We start from the raw sequence: 19,759 nt of genomic DNA on the forward strand, positions 1-19,759 counted from the left end.
GTGCTGGGCATAGTGACAGACGCAAAAGGATCAATGGATCCTATTCCAATATGAGTGAGAACCGACAGATGATTAGCCGTGCGGTGACAGCGCATTTGGACATTTTCACTGAGAGGACGGATGGTAGCCATTCACAACGGTGATCCACCAACATACAGCTTGCCATGGAAGGAGCCTTGCATGCATGAAGAAGAAGACAGTAGGAAAGCAGAGATTCAGAAGATAGAGCATCTCCAAAACCCCAACCTGTTCTCCATTACTGCATAACAAGTATTTATTTCATGTTCTTTTACTTTTTACAATCAAATCTGAGAATTATTGATATCTTGACTAAGAGTTACAAGATAATCATATCTTGACTAAAAGTGTGATTGTAATTTCGTGCACCAAGTTTTTGGCACCGTTGCCGGGGATTGTTCGAGTTTGGACAACTGACGGTTTATCTTGTTGCTTAGATTATGAATAATTTATTTTTGTTGGTTTAGAGTCACTAAATTTGAGTCTTTTATTTGAGTTTATTTTTATATTTTAAGTTTGGTGTCAATTGCATGCTTTTATTTTCTTCCAATTTTTCGAATTTGCATGTTCTTAGTTCTTTCTTGATCTTTAAAAATTCTAATTTGGTGTCTTCTTTGTGTTTTCTTTTGAATTTTCGAAAATTTGTGTTTGATTTTCTAAAAAATTTAAGTTTGGTGTCCCTTGTGCTTTTATTTACTTAAAAAATTTTTTAAAAATTTGTTCTTGGTGTTCATCTTAATCTTCAAAGTGTTCTTGGTGTTCATCTTGACATTGAAAGTTTTCTTGTTTGTTCTCTTTGTTTTGATCTGAAATTTCTGAGTTTAGTGTCATTTTGTTATTTTTCTCTTTTCTCATTAAAATTCAAAAATTAAAAAAATATCTTTTCCTTATTTTACTCATAAATTTTGAAATTTTGCATTTAATTAGTCAAAGATTTTCAAAATCATATCTTTTTTTTAGTCAAGTCAAAATTCTAATTTCAAAAATTGATCTTTTCAAATCTTTTTCAAAAATCAAATCTTTTTAATTTCTTCAATCATATCTTTTTTTTTATAAATTGCAATCATATCTTCTCAATCATATCTTTTTGAAAATAATTTTTAATCATATCTTTTTGATTGCTAATTTCAAAATATTTTTCAAAATCACCTAACTACTTTTCTCTTTCATATTTCGAAATTAACTAAGCATTCTTTTTCCAAAATCTTTTTAATTAATTAATTAATTTAGTTTTCAATTTGCTTTTATTTCATTTTCTTCTAATTTTCGAAAGTTTTATTTTATCTTCCATTTATTTTGTTTTATTTTTTTTCGGTTACTTTTAATTAAATAAAAAAAATTAAAAATATAATTTAATTGCAATTCATATCAGTTCTCTTTTCTCCATCATGGACATAAGTGGAAATGAACGGTCCAGAAGGACTCTGGGGTCATATGCTAACCCTATTACAGCTGCATATGGGAGTAGCATCTGTATACCCCCCATCAAAGAAAGCAGTTTTGAGCTAAATCCTCAGCTCATTATCATGGTGCAGCAAAATTGCCAGTATTCTGGTCTTCCACAGGAAGAACCTACTGAGTTTCTGGCACAGTTCTCACAAATTGCTGACACAGTACGTGATAAAAAAGTGGATCAGGATGTCTACAGATTATTACTATTTCCATTTGCTGTAAAAGATCAAGCTAAGAGGTGGTTAAATAACCAACTGATGACAAGTCATCTTAGCCTAGTTTTACTAGTCTTTTTCTTTAGTTTTCAATTGAATTATGCACTTTCTTGAGCCACAAGCAAGTCAATTAGGTAGATTTTCATGCTTCCTTTGATTTAATGAACCATGTATGAATTCAAGCTATTTCATGAGGTTTTATACTATAATTGTCACATATTATGAAAGAATGAATATCTCATGATTTTGAGCATAGCTTTGATGTGTTTGGTTGATTAATGATAGGTGAAGAAAGCTTGGAGAAAGGTTGAAGCAAGAAGGAATGGCTAGGAGTAAAGGGAGGACAATGGAATAAGTGAAATTGAACCAGGAAGCAAAAAGCTGGACCTAAAGTTAGCCTCAAACTTTTGCACAAACTTTTGGGTGAAAAGTTAGCCCCAACGTTAGACCCCTAACTTTTGGGCTAACGTTGGAACTTAAAAATCACTCCCTGGGCACCAAAAGTTTGCGCCAACGTTAGACCCCTAACTTTTGGGCTAACGTTGGCACATGAAAATCACTCCCTGGGCACCAAAAGTTTGCGCCAACGTTAGACCCCTAACTTTTGGGCTAACGTTGGCACATGAAAATACCCCCTGACCACCAAAAGTTTGCGCCAACGTTAGACCCCTAACTTTTGGGCTAACGTTGGCGCCATAAGTGCACAAGGTAAAGCCAACGTTGGAGCAAAAGTTAGACCCCTAACTTTGGCACCAACGTTGGTATCAACAGATTATGGTAGCTGATATGAAAAGTTGGAGCAAAAGTTAGACCCCTAACTTTTGCTCAAACTTTTACTCCAACTTTTGCAAAACTCCAACCCGGTTCAATTGGTTCACTTTGGTTCCTCTCCAAACTCCAAGAGCAATCAACCAAGGCCTCTTTCAACCCAATTCCACCAAGAGCAAAGGCCCAACTCAAGGCTTGAAGATCATTTTGAAGAAAGTGTATAAATAGGAGAGAATTCAAGTTTTCGGGGAGCTTTCCTTTAGAATTTTCATAATAGTTTTCGGAGAGCTTTGGATATTGAGTGATCTTTAATTTCTTAGTTTCGGGGAAGGAGAATTCACTTCTCTTCCTCTTAGTTATTTGCTTTCAATTTCAATTACACTTGTCTTGGATCTTGGGTTGAAGAATTGAAGGAATTCTGTTTCAATCTCATCCTTGGATCTCTCTGTTTATTTACTGTAATTGAATTTTCGTTTCTGTTACTTGCTTCTCATCTACTTTCCTTGCAATTTACAATTCCCTTGCAATTGTTCTTGTTGGATCTAGGAAGGCATTGAGATCTAGACTTGGTTTTCTAGTCTCTGGGCCCTGAGATCTGAATTCCTAATTTACATTTTGTTTCTTGCTTTTAATGTTCATTTACTTTACTGCTTCAAGATCCGATTCAACCCAAACCTTCTTTTACTCTTTTGTTTGATGCAAGTTACTTTTCTTTGTTTAATTTCTGCAAATCCAACTCCTAATCCCCTTTACATTTCGAGCTATTTACATTTCTTGCACTTTTAGATTCCGCAATTTACATTTCTTGCACTCTAAGTTTCTGCCATTTAATTTCTTGTTCTTTAAGATTCAGCAATTTAATTTCCTGCTCTCTTTAATTTCATGCAATTTAAATTCTGCAAATCACAAATCACCCAACCAAATCTTGATTCGCTTGACTAAATCAACCACTAAATTAAAATTGCTCAATCCTTCAATCCCTGTGGGATCGACCTCACTCCCGTGAGTTTTTATTACTTGATGTGACCCGGTGCACTTGCCGGTTAGATTGGTGTTGTTTTGGAGAGATTCGTTTCTCCACCAAAATAGCTCATCAAGTTTTTGGCGCCGTTGCCGGGGATTGAATAGATTGACAATGATTAAGTGAGGTGGTGATCTAGATCAAGCACTTTTTCTTTAATTTTGATTAACCCACTAACTGTTTGATTTTTTGCTTAAACTAACTAAAACTTCAATCTAGCAGTAGATTGAAGTGTCACTAGTTTTGTGTGTTTCTCATGCTCTGCTTGTATATCAGGTACAAGAAGAACCACACCCAATTTTCATGAACAAGACGAAAGAACTCTCAGGAGGTTAAGAAGAGCTGAAAGAGGGAAAAATATTGTTGGAGAAGAGGAATCAGACGAAGAATTCCAAGAGATGGAGGAACATTCAACCAATCCACCAGGTGGAGCAGACAACAACAATGACAACCCACCCCAGAGGAGAGTTTTGGCCTCCTATACCTTTGCAAATCCTAGGCATTGTGGAAGCAGCATCTTAGCTCCAAATGTCAATGCAAACAATTTTGAACTCATGCCACAACTCATCACTTTGGTTCAGAACAATTGCTCTTTTGGTGGAGGACCACTTGAAGACCCGCACCAACATTTGTCCACTTTCCTGAGGATATGCAACACTGTCAAAACTAATGGTGTGCCTCCTGACAGTTACAAGCTGATGCTATTCCCATTTTCTCTCAGGGACAAAGCTACTCAATGGCTAGAATCTTTTCCAAGGGACAACATCAATAACTGGGATGATTTGGTAACTAAGTTCCTTGCAAAATTTTATCCACCTCAGAGGATTATAAGGTTGAAGGCTGAGGTACAAACATTTACACAAATGGAGGCTGAACCCATCTATGAGGCATGGGAGAGGTACAAAGCTCTAATCAGAAAATGCCCCCCTGCCATGTTTAATGAGTGGGAGAAGCTGCAGAACTTCTATGAAGGCTTAACACTGAAATCCCAGGAAGCTTTGGATCATTCAGCTGGAGGTTCCTTGCAACTCATGAAAACTGCAGAGGAGGCTCAAGAACTCATTGATATGGTGGCCAACAACCAATATTTCTTTGCTCATCAAAGAGGCCGCCAACCATCACAAAGGAGAGGAGTAATGGAGCTAGAAGGAGTGGATTCAATCTTAGCCCAAAAAAAATTAATGCAGCAGCAAATTCAACAACAATTTGAGCAAATGACCAAGAGGATTGATGGCCTCCAAGTTGCAGCAGTTAACACCAGCCAACCATCAGCCACATGGGGGCAAAATGAAGATATCCAAGAGGAGCAACAGCAGGAACAAGTCCAGTACATGTATTCAAGTCCAAATGAATTCTATGGTGATACCTACAACCCCTCATGGAAAAATCACCCCAACCTCAGATGGGGAGACACTCACAACCAAAACCAACAACCATGGCCGAGGAACTCAAACCAAAACAACCCAAGAAACAACCAAAACTACAACCAGCAGCAGACTAACCAAAACACATACAGAAAACCTCAAAACAACTACCCTAATCTCAACCAGTACCAATCCAACAACCATTCCACCAACCAAAATGTTTACCACCCACAAACCACATCTCACAACCCACCACAAGCACCACCTGAACCTCAAAGACTCACCAACTTAGAGACCTTGATAGAGAAAATGATGAAACACCAGGAAATAACAAACAAAAACCATGAAGCATCATTAAAGAGCCTAGAGAGGCAGATTGGGCAACTCTCCAAGCAAGTATCTGTTGAGAGACCTTCAAACTCACTGTCCAGTGATGCAATCCCAAATCCCAAGGAGGAATGCAAGGCAATACAAATAAGGAGTGGGAGAACATTGATAAGCAACAATGACACTACACAGAAGCAAGCAGAGAGCATCAAAGAACCAACAGAGGATGAGAAGCAAACAAAGGCAGATGGAGCTAAGGAGCAAGTTGTGATGCCAAACAAAAACATTGAGAAACCCAAGGAGAAAAATAACCAGCCACATAGCTCAAAGGAAGTGACTCAGGGACAGCAGCAAATAGGGAAGAGCATCACACCTCCACTGCCATATCCCCAGAGGTTCAACAAAGAAACCAAGGACTAGCATTTTCACAAGTTCCTTGAGACTTTCAAAAAGCTGGAAATCAATATTCCTTTTGCTGAAGCACTTGAGCAAATGCCTCTGTATGCCAAGTTTTTGAAGGAGCTTATCAACAAGAAAAGAAGTTGGGATGAGAAGGAAACCATACTGCTCACTGAAGAATGCAGAGCATTGATTCAAAAGGGACTTCCCCCTAAACGTGAAGATCCTGGGAGTTTCTTTCTACCCTGTGCCATTGGTAACATGACCATCAGCAAGGCGCTGTGTGATCTAGGGGCTAGTATCAATCTGATGCCCTCCTCTCTAGTGAAAAAGCTGCGCATGAAAGAAGTGAAACCAGTACAGATGTCTTTAGAATTGGTGGACAAATCAGTAGTGTACCCAAGGGGTATAGTTGAGAACCTTCTAGGCAAAGTAGACAGATTCATTTTCCCTGCTGATTTTGTGATCTTGGAATCTGATGAGGATGATAGTGACTCTATTATACTGGGAAGGCCATTCTTGGCCACTGCTAGGGCCATTGTAGACGTAGAAAAAGGAGAGTTGACCCTTAGGCTACATGATGAAAGTGTCACACTGAGTGTCTCTCTAGAAATAAAGTTCATCAATGAAAAAGAAGGTAGCATGGAAACTGACGAGATAGAACTACAGAGGAAGGAAGAAATTGACAAGATGATCAGCAATCACCTCCCAAAGTAAGAAGTAGATAACGGAGCATGGGAAGAAGAAAAAGAACTTGTACAGAGCGACGGAGAGATTCATGAAAGCATTGATGTGTTAGTTATCAAGAAGAAGAATCCCAAAATGAAGCCCACTTGCAAGCAGAAAGGATCAATAAGAAGAAGGAAGAAGAATGAAAACAGAATCAAAAAGGGTTGGAAGAACAAAAAAATTCCAACAGAAGGGCTTTCCAAAGGTGATAAAGTGCAATTGATTTATCAACAACTAGGAGCAAGCCAACAGACTGATGATTACTACACTGTCAGCAAGATACTCTCATTAGAACATGCTGAAATTGAGCACCAGAGAACAAAGAGGAGAATCACAGTCAGGGGAGACAAGTTGAGGCACTACAATCATCAACCACCATAAAAGAAAGCCCCAATGTCAAGCTAATGACAATAAAGAAGCGCTTGTTGGGAGGCAACCCAACCTGAGGTGGTTTTCTTTTCACAGCTATTTCAATAAAAAGGTTAAATGATTGGTATGTATTGCAAGGAGCTAAGTTTGGTGTTTCACACCAAAACAATTTAAGGGAGAATCAAGGATTCTAAGTTTGGTGTTCCACCAAAATCTCATTTAAAAGCACATTCTCACCTTCTGCACAAAGGGATTACTAGCTCCAAGCAATCTGATAAATCATTTAATCATTGTCTGTTTCTAATTTTTAGTTTTATTACCTTTAGCAAAGACTTAGGCTTTCACATATGGTTATTTTGATGCATAAGAAACATGGCAAGGGACTAAGTTTGGTGTTCACACACCAAAGTAAGTTCAAACGCCTACAAGAAAGTCTTGCACACTAACTAGTCATCTAAGGGCTTGAGAAACAAGCAACTTCCATTAACACTGCAGGAATTCAATCACTCTCTTGGGAGGACTACACACCATTAGCTAAGAGAAAGAAGAAGAAGCCACCAAGAGGTTGTATTGTCACTTAACTCCATCAGCATTGAATTGCTCTAAATTGGAAGTGTGAATATGCCCATCTTAACAGTAACTGTTAGTTTAGTAGTCTTTGCATCAATTCTGTTTCAATTTAAAATAAGTAAGCTAGCCTAAGTGTGTGCTTGTGTGTTTAATTTCACTTAGCAAAAAGTATGTTTTGTCCCCTGCATCTTTAATCCAATAAAAGAAATGTTTGAATGAGAAGTAAGATAGTCTCTGTTAGATAGAAGTAGAATAAAAGTAAGTGGTGGTATGTGTGTGATTGTACAATAGCTTACTTTTAGTGAATAAAGAGCTAGGATATCTCCTTCTAAGTATAGAGTGGCCTACTGTCTATGAATCTCAATTAAATAAAAAAATCCTTGGTTAAAAAGAAAAACAAAAAGAAAGAAAGAAAAGAAATAGCCAAAAAGTGGCAGAACAAAAGGAAACAAAAAGAAACAAAGCTGGACACCAATAGCTTGAACCTTAAAATATATGCCTGTGGTGTCTTTGTACTAGGATCTGCTTGGATTAGTAAGCTCTTTGGAGTGCATCAACACTTGGTGACTTGGATTAACTAATCCGGGATCATCAGCTGAAAACCCACTATCAAGAGCAACCTAACTACAAGGCATTTAGTAACCCAAAGAGGTGCTGGGCATCAATGTTTAAAAGGGAATGTGAGCCAAGTGTCCATGGTGAATAATGTGTCAAGTATACAGAAAAGAAAATGAACTTGCTACACATGACACTCAAATCAAGCTTTTGAACAAAGTAATAGCCAAGGATAAAGGAATAATGAGAGGTCATAGCAGTATGTTACTTGAAGCTTGAAGGAGACTTTCTAGGCCTAAGAGTCAATAAGAAGTGAGTATTTACATATCCACACAAAATCCCATGAACTACCAAGAATACTCTGCTAGCATGAACATCCTCTCCCTTTTCATTCTTTCTTCTCAATAAATCTTTTCTTGCTTGGGGACAAGCAAGCTTTAAGTTTGGTGTTGTGATGACAAGTCATCTTAGCCTAGTTTTACTAGTCTTTTTCTTTAGTTTTCAATTGAATTATGCACTTTCTTGAGCCACAAGCAAGTCAATTAGGTAGATTTTCATGCTTCCTTTGATTTAATCAACCATGTATGAATTCATGCTATTTCATGAGGTTTTATACTATAATTGTCACATATTATGAAAGAATGAATATCTCATGATTTTGAGCATAGCTTTGATGTGTTTGGTTGATTAATGATAGGTGAAGAAAGCTTGGAGAAAGGTTGAAGCAAGAAGGAATGGCTAGGAGTAAAGGGAGGACAATGGAATAAGTGAAATTGAACCAGGAAGCAAAAAGCTGGACCTAAAGTTAGCCTCAAACTTTTGCACAAACTTTTGGGTGAAAAGTTAGCCCCAACGTTAGACCCCTAACTTTTGGGCTAACGTTGGAACTTAAAAATCACTCCCTGGGCACCAAAAGTTTGCGCCAACGTTAGACCCCTAACTTTTGGGCTAACGTTGGCACATGAAAATCACTCCCTGGGCACCAAAAGTTTGCGCCAACGTTAGACCCCTAACTTTTGGGCTAACGTTGGCACATGAAAATACCCCCTGACCACCAAAAGTTTGCGCCAACGTTAGACCCCTAACTTTTGGGCTAACGTTGGCACATGGGAAATACAAAGGGGGAGCGAAAGTTTGCGCCAACGTTAGACCCCTAACTTTTGGGCTAACGTTGGCGCCATAAGTGCACAAGGTAAAGCCAACGTTGGAGCAAAAGTTAGACCCCTAACTTTGGCACCAACGTTGGTATCAGCAGATTATGGTAGCTGATATGAAAAGTTGGAGCAAAAGTTAGACCCCTAACTTTTGCTCAAACTTTTACTCCAACTTTTGCAAAACTCCAACCCGGTTCAATTGGTTCACTTTGGTTCCTCTCCAATCTCCAAGAGCAATCAACCAAGGCCTCTTTCAACCCAATTCCACCAAGAGCAAAGGCCCAACTCAAGGCTTGAAGATCATTTTGAAGAAAGTGTATAAATAGGAGAGAATTCAAGTTTTCGGGGAGCTTTCCTTTAGAATTTTCATAATAGTTTTCGGAGAGCTTTGGATATTGAGTGATCTTTAATTTCTTAGTTTCGGGGAAGGAGAATTCACTTCTCTTCCTCTTAGTTATTTGCTTTCAATTTCAATTACACTTGTCTTGGATCTTGGGTTGAAGAATTGAAGGAATTCTGTTTCAATCTCATCCTTGGATCTCTCTGTTTATTTACTGCAATTGAATTTCCGTTTCTGTTACTTGCTTCTCATCTACTTTCCTTGCAATTTACAATTCCCTTGCAATTGTTCTTGTTGGATCTAGGAAGGCATTGAGATCTAGACTTGGTTTTCTAGTCTCTGGGCCCTGAGATCTGAATTCCTAATTTACATTTTGTTTCTTGCTTTTAATGTTCATTTACTTTACTGCTTCAAGATCCGATTCAACCCAAACCTTCTTTTACTCTTTTGTTTGATGCAAGTTACTTTTCTTTGTTTAATTTCTGCAAATCCAACTCCTAATCCCCTTTACATTTCGAGCTATTTACATTTCTTGCACTTTAAGATTCCGCAATTTACATTTCTTGCACTCTAAGTTTCTGCCATTTAATTTCTTGTTCTTTAAGATTCAGCAATTTAATTTCCTGCTCTCTTTAATTTCATGCAATTTAAATTCTGCAAATCACAAATCACCCAACCAAATCTTGATTCGCTTGACTAAATCAACCACTAAATTAAAATTGCTCAATCCTTCAATCCCTGTGGGATCGACCTCACTCCCGTGAGTTTTTATTACTTGATGCGACCCGGTGCACTTGCCGGTTAGATTGGTGTTGTTTTGGAGAGATTCGTTTCTCCACCAAAATAGCTCATCACCAACCCACAGCAAGCATAAAAACGTGGAGACAGTTATCAGACAAATTCCTGAATCAATTTTACCCTCCAAAAAGGATGACACAGCTAAGGCTGGACATCCAAAGCTTTAAACAAGACGATCATGAATTCCTTTATAATGTCTGGGAGAGGTACAGAGGGATGCTAAGGAAATGCCCCTCTGAAATGTTTTCAGAGTGGGTACAGTTAGACATCTTTTACTATGGGCATACAGAAAGAGCTCAAATATCTCTAGACTACTCAGCTGATGGATCTATACACATGAGAAAGATGATTGAAGAAGCTCAAGAACTCATAGATACGGTTGATAGAAATAAATATCTGTACTCAAGCAGTGAGTCCTCCATAAAAGAAGAGGCTAGGACAGTAACTACTGATCCTAATCCTCAAGAACAGATTGTTGAACTTAATCAGCAATTACTCCTTATGACAAAACAAATAGCAGAATTTAAAGAGATGCTCCAAGACACTAAAAATGCTAACAAGAATATGGAAGCACAATTGAATCAGACAAGACACCAACTATCTAAACAGATAACAGAAGAATGCCAAGCTGTTCAACTAAAGAGCGGGAAGACATTGAATAAATCAGCTGAAAGTAGTAGAAAGCCAAGAAAGAACAACTGACAGAGGAAGACCAAACCACTGCCCAAAATCCTTCTGAGGACAGTAAGAGCCCAGAGAGGAATAATTCTGGCGTTCAAACGCCAGAAAAGGGTGAAAGATTGGCGTCAAACGCCCAGTGGATGCCCACTTCTGGCGTTCAAACACCAGAAAAGGGTGGGAAGCTGGCGTTAAATGCTCATCCAGCACCCAATCCTGGCGTTCAAATGCCAATGAGGGATCAAACACCTGTAAGTGCTGATAGTAACCCCTCTAAGAAGGGTTCTCCAACCACCTCTATAGGGAATAAACCTGCAGCAACTAAGGTTGAAGAATATAAAGCCAAGATGCCTTATCCTCAGAAACTCTGCCAAGCGGAACAGGATAAACAATTTGCCCGCTTTGCAGACTATCTCAGGACTCTTGAAATAAAGATCCCGTTTGCAGAGGCACTTGAGCAAATACCCTCTTATGCTAAGTTCATGAAAGAGATCTTAAGTCATAAGAAGGATTAGAGAGAAACTGAAAAGGTGTTTCTCACTGAAGAATGCAGTGCAGTCATTCTGAAAAGCTTACCGGAGAAGCTTCAAGATCCAGGAAGCTTTATGATACCATGCACATTAGAGGGTGCTTGTACCAAGACAGCTCTATGTGACCTTGGAGCAAGTATCAACCTAATACCTGCATCCACTATTAGAAAGCTTGGCTTGACTGAAGAAGTCAAACCAACCCGGATATGTCTTCAACTTGCTGATGGCTCCATTAAATATCCATCAGGCATAATTGAGGACATGATTGTCAAGGTTGGGCCATTTGCCTTTCCCACTGACTTTGTAGTACTGGAAATGGAGGAGCACAAGAGTGCAACTCTCATTCTAGGAAGACCTTTTCTAGCAACTGGACAAACTCTTATTGATGTACAAAAAGGGAAAGTGACCCTGAGAGTCAATGAGGATGAGTTCAAGTTAAATGCTGTCAAAGCTATGCAGCATCCAGACACATCAAATGACTGTATGAGCACTGATATTATTGACTCCTTGGTGGAAGAGATCAATATGACTGAGAGTCTCGAATCAGAGCTAGAGGACATCTTTAAAGATGTTCAGCCTGATCTGGAGGAACCAGAGGAAATAAAAGAACCTCTGAAAATTTCTCAGAAAGAGGATAAGCCTCCTAAACCCGAGCTTAAACCACTACCACCATCCCTAAAATATGCATTTCTGGGAGAAGGTGACACTTTTCCGGTGATCATAAGCTTTGCTTTAAATCCACAGGAAGAGAAAGCACTAATTCAGGTGCTGAGGACACACAAGATAGCTCTTGGGTGGTCCATAAGTGATCTTAAGGGCATTAGCCCAGCAAGATGCATGCACAAGATCCTATTGGAGGATGATGCTAAGCCAGTGGTTCAACCACAGAGGCAGCTAAATCCATCCATGAAGGAGGTGGTGCAGAAAGAGGTCACTAAGTTACTAGAGGCTGGGATTATTTATCCTATTTCTGATAGCCCCTGGGTGAGCCCTGTCCACGTTGTCCCCAAGAAGGGAGGCATGACAGTGGTTCATAATGAAAAGAATAAATTGGTTCCTACAAGAACAGTTACAGGGTGGTGTATGTGTATCGACTACAGAAGGCTCAATACAGCCACACGAAAGGATCATTTTCCTTTACCATTCATAGATCAGATGCTAGAGAGGCTAGCAGGTCATGACTATTACTGCTTTTTGGATGGCTATTCAGGTTATAACCAAATTGTAGTAGACCCTTAGGACCAAGAGAAAACAGCATTCACATGTTCTTCTGGAGTATTTGCCTACAAAAGGATGCCCTTTGGTCTATGCAATACACCTGCAACCTTTCAGAGGTGCATGCTCTCTATCTTCTCTGATATGGTAGAAAAATTTTTGGAAGTCTTCATGGATGACTTTTCAGTATTTGGAGACTCATTCAGCTCCTGTCTTGACCATTTAGCACTTGTTCTGAAAAGATGCCAAGAGACTAACCTAGTTTTAAACTGGGAAAAATGTCACTTCATGGTGACTGAAGAAATTGTCCTTGGGCATAAAATTTCAAACAAGGGAATAGAGGTAGATCAAGCTAAAGTAGAAGTAATTAAAAAATTACCACCACCTGCCAATATTAAGGCAATCAGAAGCTTTCTGGGGCATGCAGGATTCTATAGGAGGTTTATAAAGGATTTTTTGAAAATTGCAAAACCTCTGAGCAACCTGCTAGCTGCTGACACGCCATTTGTCTTTAACACAGAGTGTCTGCAGGCATTTGAAACCATAAAAGCTAAGCTGGTCACAGAACCAGTCATCTCTACACCATATTGGACATTACCATTCGAACTAATGTGTGATGCCAGTGACCATGCCATTGGTGCAGTGCTGGGACAGAGGCATAACAAGCTTCTGCATGTCATCTACTATGCTAGCCGTGTTCTAAATGATGCACAAAAAAACTACACAACCACAGAAAAAGAGTTGCTTGCAGTGGGTTATGCCATTGACAAGTTTAGATCCTATTTAGTAGGTTCAAAGGTGATTGTATACACTGACCATGCTGCTCTTAAATACCTACTCACAAAGCAGGATTCAAAACCCAGGCTCATAAGATGGGTGTTGCTTCTGCAAGAGTTTGATATAGAAATTAGAGACAGAAAAGGGACAGAGAACCAGGTAGCTGATCACCTGTCCCGGATAGAACCAGTAGCAGGGGCGTCCCTCCCTCCTACTGAGATCTCTGAGACCTTTCTGGATGAGCAACTCTTCGGCATTCAGGAAGCACCATGGTTTATGGACATTGCAAATTATAAAGCTGTGAGGTTCATACCCATGGAGTACAGCAGGCAGCAAACGAAAAAACTAATTTTTGATGCAAAGTACTACTTATGGGATGAACCATATCTCTTTAAGAGATGTGCAGACGGAATGATCCGCAGATGCATGCCCAGAGAAGAGGCACAGAAGATCCTATGGCATTGCCATAGATCACAATATGGAGGACATTTCGGAGGTGAGCGAACTGCCACTAAGGTCCTCCAATGTGGGTTCTACTGGCCTACCCTCCACAAAGATGCCCGAGAGTTTGTGCGTAACTGTGACAGTTGCCAAAGAGCTGGCAACTTGCCCCATGGTTATGCCATGCCTCAACAAGGGATCTTAGAGATTGAGTTGTTTGATGTATGGGGTATTGACTTCATGGGTCCTTTCCCACCATCATACTCAAACACTTACATTCTGGTGGCAGTAGACTACGTATCTAAATGGGTAGAAGCAATTGCCACACCCACTAATGATACTAAGACTGTACTGAAATTCCTCCAGAAACATATCTTCAGCATATTTGGTGTTCCCAGAGTACTAATCAGTGACGGGGCACTCATTTTTGCAATAAACAGCTGTACTCTGCTATGGTCCGATATGGAATTAGCCACAAAGTAGCAACTCTATATCATCAACAGACAAATGGGCAGGCTGAAGTCTCTAATAGAGAACTAAAAAGAATCCTGGAATGGACTGTAATTGCCCGTAGAAAGGATTGGGCAAAAAGCTTGGATGATGCTCTGTAGGCATACAAAATAGCATTCAAGACTCCTATAGGAACCTCTCCATACCAGCTTGTGTATGGCAAGGCCTGTCATCTGCCTGTGGAACTAGAACATAAAGCCTATTAGGCAACCAGATTCCTAAACCTGGATGCTAAGTTAGCTGGAGAGAAAAGATTGCTGCAGCTGAATGAGCTAGAGGAATTCAGACTCAATGCTTTTGAAAATGCAAAAATTTATAAGGAGAAAGCAAGAAGGTGGCATGACAAGAAATTGTCATCTAGAGTCTTTGAACCAGGACAGAAGATTCTGCTGTTTAACTCTAGGCTTAGATTATTCCCCGGGAAATTGAAATCCCGGTGGAGAGGACCATATGTGATTACAAGTGTGTCACCATATGGATATGTTGAGCTTCAGGATATTGACTCTGACAAAAAGTTCATTGTTAATGGACAGAGAATCAAACATTATCTTGAAAGCAATTTTGAGCAAGAATGCTCAAACCTGAGACTAGAATAAAAGCTCAGTCAAGGTCCATCTAAAGACAATAAAGAAGTGCTTATTGGGAGGCAACCTAATGTTCTTTAATTATATATATTTATTTTCCATTGTTATCTTATATTTTCTTCAGGTTGATGATCATGTGGAGTCACAAAAACAACTGAAAAAGAAAAAACAGAATGAAAAATAGCATTACAAACAGCACACCCTAGAGGAGAAGCTTATTGGCGTTTAAACGCCAGTAAGGGTAGCAGAATGGGCGTTAAACGCCCAGTCTGGCACCATTCTGGGCGTTTAACGCCAGAAAGGGGCACAGAGCTGGCGTTTAATGCCAAAAATGGGCACAGAGCTGGCATTAAACGCCAGAAAGGGGAGAAAAGCTGGCGTTAAACGCCAGAAATGGGTAGTAACCTGTCGTTTAACACCAGGATTGGCAATCAAGGGGGCGTTTACACGCCACATGGTGCAGGGATGAGAAATCTTTGACACCTCAGGATCTGTGGACCCACAAAATCCCCACCTACCTCAACTCTATCTATCTCTTCTTCACACCTTCCGATAACACCCTTTTTCTTCTTTTGCTCGAGGATGAGCAAACCTTCTAAGTTTGGTGTGGTAAAAGCGTTGCTTTTTGTTTTTCCATAACCATTTATGGCACCTAAGGCCGGAGAAACCTCTAGGAAGAGGAAAGGGAAGGCAATTGCTTCCAACTCCAAGTCATGAGAGATGGAGAGATTCATCTCAAAAGTCCATCACTAGCAAGAAGATGGAGCAAACAAGAGAGCCCACTCATGGACCTCAACAAAAGCAACCCGTTATCCTCCATGAAATCAGAGAGGAGCGACAAAGGCAAGGAAGAGACATTGAGGAGCTCAAGCACTCCATAGGATCTTCAAGAAGGAGAACTAGCCGCCATCACTAAGGTGGAGCCGTTCTTTAATTTCCTTGTTCTTATTTTTCTGTTTTTCGATTTCTATGCTTGATGCTCTATCTATGTTTGTGTCTTTACTACATGATCATTAGTATCGTAGTGTCTATGCCTTAAAGCTATGAATGTCCTATGAATCCATCACCTTTCTTAAATGAAAAATGTTTTTATTTGCAAAAAAAAAGAAGTACATGAATTTTGAATTTTAAAATAGTTTAATTATTTGATGTGGTGGCAATACTTTTTGCTTTTCTGAATGAATGCTTGAACAGTGCATATTTTTGAATTTTTTGTTTATGAATGTTAAAATTGTTGGCTCTTGAAAGAATAATGGAAAAGGAGAAATGTTATTGATAATCTGAAAAATCATAAAAATGATTCTTGAAGCAAGAAAAAGCATTGAAAAGCTTGCAGAAAAAATATATGTGGAAAAAAAAAAGAGAGGCGAAAGAAAAAGAGAAAGAAAAAGCAAGCAGAAAAAGCCAATAGCCCTTTAAACCAAAAGGCAAGGGTAAAATAAAAAGGATCCAAGGCTTTGAGCATAAGTTGATAGGAGGGCCCACAGGAATAAAATCCTGGCCTAAGCGGCTAAACCAAGCTGTCCCTAACCATGTGCTTGTGGCGTGAAGGTGTCAAGTGAAAACTTGAGACTGAGCGGTTAAAGTCGTGGTCCAAAGCAAAAAGAGTGTGCTTAAGAGCTCTGGACACCTCTAATTGGGGACTTTAGCAAAGCTGAGTCACAATCTGAAAAGGCTCACCCAGTTATGTGTCTGTGGCATTTATGTATCCGGTGGTAATACTGGAAAACAAAATGCTTAGGGTCACGGCCAAGACTCATAAAGTAGCTGTGTTCAAGAATCAACATACTGAACTAGGAGAATCAATAACACTATCTGAATTCTGAGTTCCCATAGATACCAATCATTCTGAACTTCAAAGGATAAAGTGAGATGCCAAAACTGTTCAGAAGCAAAAAGCTAATAGCCCCACTCATCTAATTAAGACTGATCTTCATAGATGTTTTTGGAATTCATTGTATATTCTATTATTTTTTATCCTATTTGATTTTCAGCTGCTTGGGGACAAGCAACGATTTAAGTTTAGTGTTGTGATGAGCGGATAATTTATACGCTTTTTGGCATTATTTTTAGGTAGTTTTTAGCATGTTTTAGTTAGTTTTTATTATATTTTTATTATTTTTTAAATAAAAATCACAATTCTGGACTTTACTATGACTTTGTGTGTTTTTCTATGATTTCAGGTATTTTCTGACTGAAATTGAGGGACCTGAGCAAAAATCTGATTCAGAGGCTGAAAAAAGGACTGCAGATGCTGTTGGATTCTGACCTCCCTGCACTCGAAGTGGATTTTCTGGAGCTACAGAAGCCCAATTGGCGCGCTCTCAACTGCGTTGGAAAGTAGACATCCTGGACTTTCCAGCAATGTATAATAGTCCATACTTTGTCCGAGATTTGATTGACGCCAGAACAGGCATAAAAGCTGGAGTTAAACGCCCAAACTGGCACTAAAGCTGGCGTTTAACTCCAAGAAAGGTCTCTACACGTGAAAGCTTCAATGCTCAGCCCAAGCACACACCAAGTGGGCCCCAAAAGTGGATTTTTACACTAACTATTCTAGCTTACTCATTTTCTGTAACCCTAGGTCACTAGTTTATTATAAAAAACCACTTTTAGTGATTCATCTTGTACCTCATGACACTCTACACGTTTCATATTGTATCTTCTACGGCATGAGTCTCTAAACCCCATGGTTGGGGGTGAGGAGCTCTGTTGTGTCTCGATGAATTAATGTAATTACTACTGTTTTCCATTCTATCACGCTTGTTTCTATTCTAAGATATTCACTCGTACTTCAACTTGATGAATGTGATGATCCGTGACACTCATCATTATTCTCACCTATGAACGCGTGCCTGACAACCACCTCCGTTCTATCTGCAATAGCTTGAGTGCATATCTCTTGGGTTTCTACTCTAATATTGGAACCTTCGTGGTATAGGATAGAATTATTGGCGGCCATTCCTGAGATCCGGAAAGTCTAAACCTTGTCTGTGGTATTCCGAGTAGGATCTGGGAAGGGATGACTATGACGAGCTTCAAACTCACGAGTGCTGGGTATAGTGGCAGACGCAAAAGGATCAATGGATCCTATTCCAATATGAGTGAGAACTGACAGATGATTAGCCGTGCGGTGACAGTGCATTTGGACCATTTTCACTGAGAGGATGGATGGTAGCCATTGACAACGGTGATCCACCAACATACAGCTTGCCATGGAAGGAGCCTTGCGTGCATGAAGAAGAAGACAGTAGGAAAGCAGAGATTCAGAAGACAGAGCATCTCCAAAACCCCAACCTGTTCTCCATTACTGCATAACAAGTATTTATTTCATGTTCTTTTACTTTTTACAATCAAATATGAGAATTATTGATATCCTGACTAAGAGTTACAAGATAACCATAGCTTGCTTCAAGCCGACAATCTCCATGGGATCGACCCTTACTCACGTAAGGTATTACTTGGATGACCCAGTGCACTTGCTGGTTAGTTGTGCGGAGTTGCAAAAGTGTGATTGTAATTTCGTGCACCACCTGCCATAGAAGAAATCACTCACAAGCAGAGAAGACAGTAATACCAGAGTTAATTCAGAAAGGCTAAGCAACTCCAATACTCAATTATATCCATCTTACTGATTTCATTCCAATAATCCTTTTACTGATTCCACTTAATTTACAGAGTATCTTTATTAGTTATATGTCTTCATAGTTTCATATCTCACAAATCCAACAACATTTTGATCTGCATGACTAAGACCTACAAGATAACCATAGCTTGCTTCAAATCACAATCCTCGTGGGATCGACCTTGACTCGCTCAGGTATTACTTGGATGATCTAGTGCACTTGCTGGTACAATAGTACGAAGGTGTGGAATTCATGCTACCAGACAGCATCTGTAGTCCTTTCTCTGTCTCTGAATCAGACTTTGTCAAAACTCCTCAATTCAGCCAGAAAATTTCTGAAATCATCATAAGACACAACAACTCAAAGTAGAATCCAAAAATGTGAATTTTGCTCTAAAACCTATGAAAATAAAATAAAACTTAAACAAAACATAATAAAACTATATGAAAATGATGCCAAAAAGTGTACAAAATATCCACTCATTACATATGCCTTGCTAACCTCAGCTCGGAGGTTGCGTCAATATTTCCAAAGTCCTATTATTGTTGTTCGAACTGACCGATCAATCAAGAAAGTCTTACAAAAACCTAATTTCGCTGGTTAGATGGTCACCTGGGCGGCTAAGTTGTCCCAATTTGATATTCAGTTTGAATCTCGGCAAGCCATTAAAGTGAATGTTTTAATGGATTTTTTACTTTAAGATGATAAATCATGAGGAAGAAGCTAGTATTTGGAATTTGTATGTAGATGGATCCTCTAGCCACAAGGGAAGGGGAACATGCCTCATCTTAACCAAAGGTGAAGATGTCGTAATTGAAGGCTCCATTGAATATGATTTTTTGATTTCAAATAACCAGGCTAAATATGATCTTGTTCTTGCAGGAATTGAGCTGGCTTTTGAGGTTGGAGCCGTAAAAGTCATCTTGTATAGTGATTTTCAAGTTGTGACCTTGCAGATTAACGAGGAATACCAAGCTTAAGACCTACTTTTATAATTGCACCTTCAAAGGGTTCAAGATAAAGTACGAAGTTTCGAGTTATTTGAGGTAAAACATGTACCTCGGAGGTAAAAGATGCAAGATGATGTGCTTTTAAAGCTTGCTAGAATGAAGCTAAAAAGAGGAAATAGGACCCCTAATTCAAGAAGTCTTGCTTGAGCCCACTATAGCTCTTATTCAGCACTCGATGCATGTGGGAGAGGTAGTGTCCTGGAAGACTCCAATAATTGAGTTCTTAGAAATAGGAACTCTCCCTTCTGATACAAAAAATGCTCGAAAACACAAGATGCATGCATTCTATTAGGTCCTTTTTCCTTGGCA

The 19,759-nt window shown here is 39.2% G+C and overlaps 1 protein-coding gene across 1 annotated transcript; it reads left to right on the forward strand.

The window, feature by feature from the left end:
* The first annotated feature begins 5,825 nt into the window (after positions 1-5,825).
* On the forward strand, positions 5,826-6,281 carry LOC148564505 (uncharacterized). The gene has a single exon (XM_088487045.1). It carries the CDS (start codon positions 5,826-5,828, stop codon positions 6,279-6,281), a length of 456 nt encoding a protein of 151 aa, XP_088343171.1.
* The last annotated feature ends 13,478 nt before the right edge of the window (positions 6,282-19,759 follow it).

This window comes from Arachis ipaensis, chromosome B5 (genome assembly GCF_059453495.1).
Source record: "Arachis ipaensis isolate K30076 ecotype BB chromosome B5, ASM5945349v1, whole genome shotgun sequence".
Lineage (NCBI taxonomy): Eukaryota > Viridiplantae > Streptophyta > Magnoliopsida > Fabales > Fabaceae > Arachis > Arachis ipaensis.